The 11,021-nt window shown below is 35.2% G+C and overlaps 1 protein-coding gene across 11 annotated transcripts in view; it reads right to left on the bottom strand.

Moving 5' to 3' along the window:
• Positions 1 to 284: 284 nt before the first annotated feature.
• Positions 285 to 11,021, bottom strand: part of LOC108003569 (probable nuclear hormone receptor HR3) — a 120,367-nt gene continuing 109,630 nt past the window's right edge. For 10 of the 11 annotated variants that reach the window (XM_062076886.1, XM_062076860.1, XM_062076865.1 and 7 more), the window contains 2 exons: positions 10,477 to 10,701; positions 285 to 9,180 (listed from right to left, as the gene is read on the bottom strand). In XM_062076886.1, coding sequence (XP_061932870.1) covers positions 8,921 to 9,180; positions 10,477 to 10,701 — 485 coding nt within the window. In that variant the 3' untranslated portion in view covers positions 285 to 8,920. The remainder of the gene's footprint in view (positions 9,181 to 10,476; positions 10,702 to 11,021) is intronic. The other variant, XR_009830413.1, reaches the window with a different exon arrangement.

Genomic DNA, 11,021 nt, shown 5'->3' with positions numbered 1-11,021 from the left:
TGAAAAACAAAAGAAACAATATAAGAAAAAATAATGAACAACGTAACAAAATAATGAAAGAGAAAACAAAATTTGTAGGAAGATAGCGTAACTTATAATGACAAGTCTGCCTTGAAAGGAATCTTAAGAGGAAATGCTGAAAAGGATTAAGAAAATTGAGAGAGGGGATTAATATGAACAAGGTAAGTCGATAGCACGTGAATCGCGCCATCCTAAAGAACATAACTCTTTCACTCGTTTTTTCTTTTTTTTTTTTTTTAATCGATATTTAATATAACTCTATATTATCCGTCAACTTTTATTTATTATATATATATTTTTATATATTATATATTATAAAATTTAACTCCAAATTGCGATAATAACGTCTAATTGCAACGTGCGTGCGCGTGTACGTGTTGCGCCTTTGTGTGTGTGTGTTTTGCATTAATTTTTTTCTTTAATTCTCCCTTTCTCTCGCTCTCTCACTTCCTCACTTTCTCTCTTCCATTCGTTTCGTTTTTGTGATTATTATTATTCTTTTTTTTTTTTTTTTTAATATTATTTTCTCTCTTAAACCGTACATCGGGTTATCTCCGACGTCTAAGTAATGTAATTGTTTCCTGTATCAGTGTCAATGTATTCGACTGTATGTATGTATGTATGTATGTATGTATATATGTACTTATGTATATGTTGTACCTGTGTTTTGTACGCTGTGTACATATGGGTGGGTCGGTGGTTGTGGGTGAACGATTACAGGTGGTAATGTATCTTGCACTCGCGCGTACGTGACTGTGTACGTGTTTTTTTTTTCTTTATCTACAGTTAAACGAATTCTACGCACTTACTCGTTAATCGGCAGAATAATATGCATTTCTTAATTTCGCTATAAGTATATTTAAACCGTCCGAAAACGTGTCAGTCGGCGCACCGTGACAGATTCACCATCGCTCTCGTCGAGCCTTCTTCCATTCCAATTTGTTCCTATTTCTTTTATACTCTCATACTTGCCCCTTTTATCTCCTCAACGTTATAATATAATTCAACATTCAATCCTCTCTCTCTCTCTCTCTCTCTCTCTCTCTTCTTTTCATCCTTTTTCATTTTTTCCCCTTCTTTCCTTCTCTTTTTCGTTTTACGACTCGATTATATTTCATTTCTCGCATCTATGACGTTTCAATAAACAACACCTTGTATGAGAAAACACGTTTCCCTCTTCCACTTTCGAACAATCATCGCCACGTTTCTCTTTATTTGTTATTCTCCGTTACTTTTCCTTTATATTCTTTTATTTCCACTCGACACGTCGCTCGACTCATTCGAAGGATTCGAAGTGATGATTAAAATCCGAATAATCCCTTAAGCAGCGTGTCCTTGGGCAATACAATTAAATGAACGCGGTGAACGATATTATAAACGTTGATGTAACATGATGTGAATCGCTTTTTGTCTCTTTTTTTTTCTTTTTCTTTTTTCTTTTTCTTTAATTCTTAGCATCGCGAATACAAAAAATGCGCTCGATTATCTCGTTCGATGAACGATGAATTCGTACAGTGTTTGGGCCGCCGCTTGAGGGATTAAACGTCACGCTAAATTACAATAAAGAGAAGAGGATTTTTGTTACGAGGCGAGGACGATACTTTACCGTGAAGAAAAAACTTATCTTATAAAGTTTGTTAAAAGTCTAAACTACAGTCACGCTACGCGGTCTGCTAAGCTGCGCTAAAAATGTGGGACACTTTTATAACTGTAAAGTATCGGCGACGCTCCCGGTACGCTACGAAACTCGAAAACTTAGCGGCTTAAAAACTCGGCTAACCCGACGTTCTCGATAATTGGCGTTCGTTATTACAAGCAGAAAGAACGCTATAGTTGAATAATCGGCGCTTGTTCGCCGCCATTTTTGTCTTTTTAACTGGCGCCACAATGAACACGAGATTTAAAATTGTTTTCGTTTATATCAAGATTGAAAAAACAGTCAGATATTTAAGGGCGCCAGGATCACGTAGAATTTATTATATTAATATTAACCATTTCATGGAATTAATTTTCAACTAACAAAATTTTCCTATTATTCGCTAGACTCGAATTTATTTTAATAACAAGTTTATAATCAAAATTCGTGTCGCTTTTTTTGTTTTCACGAGAGGAGAATATACGTATAAAACACTATTTATTCAACTATACAACATCCTCTGCCTAATCGACGACACGGTCACAATCTGAGAGATCGCAGATCGATCGAGTCGCAAAGAACGTCGCAAACGCAATTAACTCACGGGGAACACGAGGTTCTCGAGTATGGTTCCTCGATGATCGATCGATCTTTTTCTTCTTCTTAGAATTTATCGAAATTAGAACTTTTCTCTGTGTAATGAAAAATTGTAAACGCGAGACCGAGAAATTATTCGAGAAAGATCGTGAACGCGTTACCCGATCGTTACTCGCGTTCCTCTTAAAGCGTCTATAACGATAATTCGCCAACGATATCGTGTTTTTGACGACCAAACCGTCTCCTCTGCGATTTAAAAAACGGTCGGCCTTATGTTTAATAATACCTAACTAACGAGTTAACGTGTGTGTCCTCAACCGGAATCGTTGATCGCGTACAAAAAACGGACTTAACAGCGAAGTGAAACGTGCGGCCGCAACAAACGACGTCTCTCGAAAAAGGAAAAACCTATTGGTCGTTGATCGTCATCACATTGATATATATTGAATCCACGAAGTGTCTCTTCACGATCATTTATACAGTCCGTGCATCGAGCATAGGGCCAAAAACGATTTCCGTAATAATCCCTTTCGTTGTCGAGAATTTGCGTTCGTTCATTGTATCGAGATTAAATTTGTATTTTATTTTTTAGTTTTTTTCTTTTTCTTTTTTTTTTTTCTTTTTCCTTTTTTGATCGTAGCGATGAAAGGGATGGACATTCATGTACGATCCTTTTGTCGATTATTAATTAATATTTTGCTTTTTTGTTATTTTGTTTCTTGCTTTCAAAACTTGCTTTTTATTTAATATAAAAATTTGGGGGGTATTTGTACGTTTGAAATGTCGAAGACAAGTGATTTTCATGATAAATTAAACGACAGAAATTCAATTCTTTGCACTTTTGTTCCGTGTTGTTCATAAAATTCATACAGTTTCATACAGTTTTCGTTTCTGAAATATATGTTATATATATCAAGCTTACAAGATTATTTTGTACAAAAGACAAGAAGCTTAAAGTTATCGACAATCTGGATATCTAAGATAGTCTTCGTTACTAGAACTAGAAACTATTCTTACGGAGAAGAAAATGAGGAACACATAAAAGCGCAAAGAATCAACATATCGAATGAAATTACGAACGTACGAGTTCTAATATACGAGTACAAATATATATTATATAATTACACTAAATTCGCTAATTTTATCACATATACGTTTTCGATATTATTTCCAATCCACGAAACCACATCTCTCGTTCCAAAGTTTATAAAATACTATATAATAGCCGAATTTATAGCGAGGTTTCAATTTTGATAAAAAAAAAAAAATCTATATATTTCTTTCAACTCTTAAAATGTTGGAAAATTAAAAAAAAAAAATATCGACAAGTAGCATATTGTTATTATATATAAGAATGAGGAAAGCACACGATCGTCCGGAATCTCACGGAAATCGGATTGGCATATGTACGCTCGGGCGTCGTGGCACGATGGATGATTTATCAGCCAGTGGTATGTATTTCGCCCGGCCGACGAAAGCGAGGAAAGCCGGTAACGGTGCGTAAAAAACGCTTCGAGAGGCTTCACCGCGGCGATGGATATTATTATTTAGTTAAGAAGTACGTGTTTTACGTATAAAGAGACGCGTCATACAGTGCCGTACAGTACCAAAACGTTTATAATGCGCACATAATGTTACCTCGATTTAATCTCTATCTACGCGCTCGCGCAGACATCGTGTATGTAAAAGTGTTTCCATTTTTAGTCGTATTTCTTTTTTTAGTCTCGCTGCAGGTGTGTGTATATCGTGTGTATGTATCCGTGTGCCTGTGTTCCTCATACTTTTTTTTTCTTTTTCTGTTTTTTTTTTCTTTTTTCCTTTCATTATATTTCCACGTGTTGCGTCCGTGAGCCGGCCAGGCCGATCCAGGGACAAAAGTTCCTTTTTTTTTTTTTATTTATTTTATCTTTATTTTTATATATATATATATATATAATATGTCTCTCTAACACTTCCTTTTTTTCTTATATATCTTTCCATTTCTGTTCCATCTCTTTTTTTACCATTTTTTGTTATTTCTTAAATCTTCTCTTTAAGCACAAGGGACCGTTGAATCTTGGCCGCGCCGTCGGAATTGTGATCGTTTTTTTTTCACCCTTTTAATTATTATTATTTTTTTCTTTAATATGTATATATATTTATGATATTTATATATATGCGTGTATGTTTATACATATTATAGAGTCTAAAGTAGCTCAGAGAGGGAACTATGCGAACCACTAACGCGAAGTTGCGCACAGCGTGGCCGGCTGATCATCGCATCGATGCCTATTCTTCTTTTTATTTCGTTTCCTTCTTTTTTTCTTTTCGATTCCAATTGTATTGTTCACTTTGTTCTATCTTCTGATTCGTTATTTTTTATTTTTTTTATTTTTCTCGATGTCTGTAACAAAAACTGAATTGGCTTGACTCGATTTGACGTCGATGCGATTCCCAGCCATGCTCGATACCGTGACACGACTTCGTCGACACGACGCTATTTCGTTCGGGTAATTCTTCACTTTTTTTTTTGCACCATTTGCGTTTATTTAAATGTATAATCGGTTTGCTATGACGCGAGCGACGGCCCGACCAACATTCCCCCGTACATCGCCAGTCCCCCCGTAATATAGATATATGTATATATCGTAGATCGTCCGTGGACCGTACTGGCAGGGCCCTTAATTAACCACTTTTTTTTTTGCTTTATTTTAATTAATACAATATATATACTTCTTTATATGTATATCATCATAACAACCGATATTTCTCAGTTCTCTCTCTCGTTAATTTTATTATCACGCAGCTATCTAACTCTCTCTCTCTCTCTCATTCGATCCTCTCTTCTCCTCTATTCGCATTTCTCCATTTTTTTCCCTGTCATACCGTTTTATCACTCTCTTTCTCACTCCCATTCGCGCTTCTCGTCTCTCTCACACGCACGCAATCGTATCACGCGTTTTCTCTCTCAAGCTTCACATGTTCTCGCTCTCTCTCTCTCTCTATATATATATATATATATAATATATTTTATATCTGTATATATATATGTATATATGTATATATATATATATATTGTATGTATATTTATATATATATATAAACATATATATATACTTCTATATATCTTTCATATATATACTTTATGTTGCTTTTTTATGTATACTTTATATATAACAATGTTATGTTTATTTAAGGCCCAATACGTTCTTTACGAAGGAAATAATCTGCAACAGAAAGGAGACGAATATACGGTTAAACGCTTGTACCTCTTTTGCTCCCTGTCGTAAGCACCGCGAGTATAGAACTATTCAGTCGATAGAGATGAGTCCGAGTGTTTTTTTTCTTTTTCTTTTCTTTTTATTTCATGAGTGTTTCTTTTCTCTCTCTCTCTCTCTCTCTCTCACTCTCTTTCTCTTTCTCTTTTTCTGCGTATTTTGTCATTCAGAGTTTATTCTTTTCCCATCCCCTCTTTCTCTCTCTCTCTTTCTTTCTCCCTCTCTCTCTCTCGATGTCGTCCCAGACGCGACGATTCGTAATCGAGGCTAAAAGAACGCAAGTAGATGTGTCCCGATATGATCAGACCGAGCGAAACGAACCTTTTCTTAATACTTTAAATGGTTAATAGTCTTCGTCCAAATCGAATCAATTGTAATAAAACTATGGAATATCGTTTCATTGTTCATTCTAATTATTTTAACAATAGATATATTTGAGAAAAAAAAATAGTTCTTTTGGACAAAGGTATAGTTTAACAATCGAATTTTTTCCTCGAGGATATCATCGATGCGTTTTAATTCTCTCTTTAAATTTTTTAAATCATTGCAAAATTCGCAAGGCTTACATAACCGATTAAATTTAGAACTGTAACATAAAACTATCAAACATATAAAATCGATTTTTCTCGGTGAATAATTTATTTTTATCTGTAAAAATTATTGCCAAAATTCGTGTCTGCCTATCATCTATCACCGTTCTGATTGCCTCGACGCGTCCCACGCTTTTCTTTCGCGCTGTTCCTCCTACGATCCTAAGTTCGTTTTTTGCACGCCATAGTGTCTCAACGCTCCCTAGGAAGGGTCGCTGTAGATCAGAAGAAACAAGTAACTTTCGCACAAATGTTAAAAAAAAAAAAAATATCTGAAACTTCTTGTGATCTACTTAACGCGTATCATATCAATAGTGATAAAGCCTACCAGGTTTTCAGAAACCCTTTTCATAACATTTTGATAAAACAAATTAAACACACGATAGATCATTTCGAATTAATTTATACAATATATACAAGCGCAAAGATTTAGGTTTACAATCGTATACATGCATCAGAATTCAAGATTAATTTTGGAATGAGCCTGGCAAGAAAAGTTATTAAAATGTTGAATTAATTTTTGAGTAAATTGGAAGTTATCACATTTTGTCTCGCGATAATTGAAACAATAAGTTTTCGATTTCTTTTTAAATGTAATTTAACTACTTTAAAAAGTGATACCTTAAAAAGTGATGTAACTTTCAATTATTATTTTATCTTAAAAATTTAATTCAACATCTCAGGTAACTTTTCTCGTGAAATGAAGGATAATTAAATTATCCTCGAATAGCGAATAACAAGAACATCCTTACATTTATTAATTACAGACTTTCACAGGTTAGAAAAACCACATCATGTAACGAATAAATCGCTTATAATACTTTATTATTTCTTACAAAAGTTCTGTCCTTCGTTGGGACGTTTAAACGTGTGTATAATTCAAAATTTCTTTTTCTTTTTATACAATAATATGTATAATATCGATTCATATAATAACAATTAAGGGGAGGAAAAAAAAAAAAGAAAAACATAAAAAGGAAAAAAAGTATCGTTCCGTACATTTTTGAAAATAAGTTAGATAGCATCGATGTTGTTATTTCGAGAAGAACCCATAACACGTGATTGAAAATAGAAAAACCCAGTAGACTCTATTTTATTCGTACTTTCTATTCGTCATTCCCTTTCGTGAACTTTCTAGTTTTCTTTCAGAAACCCCAAGATCTTTGCGGGAGAAATAAAAAAAAAGAAACAAAGAAAATGAGGTGAAAAAAAGAACGAAAGAAAGAAAATCTTAATTATGAATTATCCTACCACGGTTTGTGCACGATTTATGAGAAAGAAAGAAAGAAAAGAAAGCGAAGATTTTTAAAAAGAGAAACAGGGGAGGAGGAGAGAAAAATAATAAAATAAAAAAGATATTAATAATCGCAATAAAAATAGTAATAATAATAATAATAATAATAACAGTAACGATAATAATAATAATAATAATAATTGTAATTATTATATAATAGTAATAGTAACGACATTAGGACGCAGTAATAGTTTCTGACCGAAAAAAAGGAATACAAGTTACGGGTTCTTTCTTTTTCTTCTCTCTTTGTTATATATATATATATAACAAAGAATCAAAGGGAGGGAGGGGGGGGGGGAGAAAACAAAACGAAGAAATTTACAACAATATCGCAAGTTAACAACAATATCAGTTACTTGTTTCCCCGCTCGAAATATCGATTTTTCAAAGCCGGTTCGCTTGCGTGTATGTATAATTCAAGATCCGAAGCATAACGAGCTCCAAACGAAGTCGGTTGTTTGGGCAATCGTGAAATCGGGTTGCGCAGGTCTCTTTACAGATAAGATTAAAGATATTATACTATCTCGGTTATGAAATGGCCCTGCTCTATCGTTCATGTACAATTTTCGTCGATGCCGAATCGGACGAGACCGAAAGGAGAATTTATATACAATAAACTGCGTGAGAGTAACCACAACAACCATACCTTCGTCTTCGATTCGATCGATTTGTTGTTCGTAAGACTCGATTCGAGGATCTTAATTATGGGCTGGAATCGAAGGGTTTGAAGGAAGAGCGTGCAAGTGAAACGAATACTTCTCTTTACTTCTTTTAGAAGAAGAATAATTCTCTTTGCATTCTTTCAGCATAGATTTCTCGACAATGTCTCGATTAAAAAAAAAAAAAGAATTTCATAAATTAAACGTTATCTTCGTAACGAAAGCTTTCATTTAGTTCCTTCTTTTCTCGGATAATCTTCTTCGATCCTCGAAGGGATTATATAATTTCGGATAGATGACAAGGATTACAATTGCGGAAAGCGGACGTGAATTTTCAACAGTGCGACTTTTTTCTATAAAACTAAACTCAGAAAGGAAGAAGGGAAGAAGAAACGAGAAAAGAGAAAAGAAACAAGAATAATAAAATAAAAGTCGTTCCCTCAACGATCTCTTCGAGAGACACGAAACGTGAAAGAAAAAATAGCCTCTCACTACTCGCACCACGTTCTCCGAACCCTTCGACGCCTCTCGCTCATCAATCTCGGCCCCAAAATCTCGTGTTTTCCAGCGACTAATCGTAGCGACTTCCTAGGTAGCGCGACCATCGTTCGTCGAATAACGCATCGCCATCTCCTTCCCTCCAAATTTTAATTTCTCTCTCTTCCTCTCTCTCTCTCTCTCTCTCTCTCTCTCTCTCTCTCTCTGTCCCTCTCTCTCTCTCTCTCTCTCTCTCTCTCCCGTTCTTTCATTTTTCGTTTTTCCTTATTTTCCGGACGGTGGAACTCACCTTGACAGAGCAAGGCCCGGCGCTACTCGCGTACCGCTTTGTTCGTCAGCGTCGGGACGCCCTGCGCCGCGTCGATCGTTCAGCTATCGACGCTGAAAAGCTCTTTGTGAAGGGCCGGGAACTCGAGGTGCGGCTGGGACCGTTTGAACTTGGCCAGGGCGTCCATGTGCAACAGGGAGATCTCGCGGAGCTGTGGTATCTTTGCGAGGATCGCGTCGCACACCGTCACATCGCCCTTTATGGGCGACACGTGGTTACGATCCAGCTCCGACCTGAGCGCCCTGATCACCGCCTGGGACAGTCTCGTGATTTCCGCAAGCCCTTTCAGCCCCGGCCGATCTGAAACGTTATTTTTGGAAATTCTGTTTATTCCTTCTACCGGATAATACGGATTAACGGATTAGAAAACAGTGTATCCTGATCAAATCTAATTTTGTACTGTAAGAAAAATATCATTAGGTGAATTTCGTTTTTGAACGAGCGTACTTTTATTAAGCGATTTTTGTAAAATTTGTCAGGAATCGAATACGATTGATAACACGGTAATTATAGAAGTTTAAGCGAAGAAATTCGAATATTTAAAAGTAATTCGTCAACATTTTTCCAAGAAGATGAATGAAATTGAATAAATAAATATAATAAAATTAATTAATCATCTTAAATTTAGTCGAATCGAAATCGAGCTCGTTTAAAAAAAGTCTCAATGATTTTATTAATCTTAACCAGCTGACAATATGTTGATTAATTTTAAATACAATTTATTAATTTGATTTTCTAAAATTTAAAATAAGTTTATCCTCTATTCCATGTTTGATCGTCAGTGATCTAGAATGATTGTTTCTCGAGCTATGCAAAGCTTAAAATCACAGAAATTGTTTACTTCGTCTCCGTCTTATATTTCGTCTTCGTTTCTTTTGCCGAGTTGTTGTTGGTCGTGAAGAGGAGGGATAGAAGGGGGAAACGAGATGCTTCCGTCGAACGAGTATTTATAAGCGACGATTAATTTTGTGGAGGAGAGTTGTGACGAAATGGGACGAATTAAGCAGACTGGGGATAATTAGGGGACCGTGTTCCTGGATAATTTTAGAGAGTGAATCAGGGACAAAGAGAAGAATGCCGGGAACTTGATATCGTGATATTTATATATATAGTCGAGTAATTTAAATAAAGGAATAATCATTTTCTTAATCGATTAATAGCGTTATTTTTTTATTTCCTTTGCTCGATGATTATTTTAACTGAATTTTAAGTTTTCTTTGGTTGAACACCGAGATTAATTAATCGCAATGATTTTAATATCATCCTCTTTCCAGTTATCGAATCGATTATCGTTGAAGATACTCGACTTTGAAATGAATAAATTCTTTTGACTTTAAAGAGCACGAAAGCATCAAAGATCGTAATTGCATTTATTCAGCTTAACGAGACGCTGACTATTTGTTCTCCATTTTTTTTTTTTTTTATGAAAAGAATCCGTGATATATTCCGATCGATCACTGTAAAAAAAAAGATACTACCATGGTACCTTTTGATTAACGACGAGTGGTGATATTTTCAAAGTGTTGTACGATTGAAAAGAAAACAGTTTTTTCTTTTTTAAGAGATAATTAAGAGACTTTTGAAAGCTTAACTAACCGGGACTAAGGAGAACCGCTGCACTATAAAGAGCCAGCTCTGTTTCCGTAAGCTTCAATTCGGCAATACTCCTGGCCAACTCAAACACGCAAGAGACAAGCTTCATTTCCGCTGTATCTGTCGTGTAAAACGCGTCCTGAGGCAACATAGTGTCACCATAGAGGACACAGTTTTGCTGGAGATCGAGGTACCTGCTCATACGTAGCACAGCCAACTCGAAGGAACCTGAAAATATCGTATTAGCGTACAGTGATCCGTATTTTATTGTAATAAATAAAATAATAGTTTAGCAAATCATTTGCTAAAATTTCCTCGACAAAGCAACGAAAGATCGTACGTATTAAATTTATATGGCAATCTAAAAATGGTCGTAAAAAAAATTGAAATTCTTGTTAACAGTGCTCAATGATTACGCGCGTGGAATTAGACTTTTATCTGCCCGCTTGTTACAATTTTTCTTCCTCCCAAGATAAGACACACGACTACGCGAATATTTATTTAGCTCGAATAATAATATTTTGCTTTAACAATATTTTTTAATAACA

The sequence above is a fragment of the Apis cerana genome, linkage group LG1 (assembly GCF_029169275.1).
Source record: "Apis cerana isolate GH-2021 linkage group LG1, AcerK_1.0, whole genome shotgun sequence".
NCBI classification, from domain to species: domain Eukaryota; kingdom Metazoa; phylum Arthropoda; class Insecta; order Hymenoptera; family Apidae; genus Apis; species Apis cerana.
The sequence above is the reverse complement of the archived record's forward strand: the minus strand, read 5'-3'. Positions and strand labels throughout refer to the sequence as shown.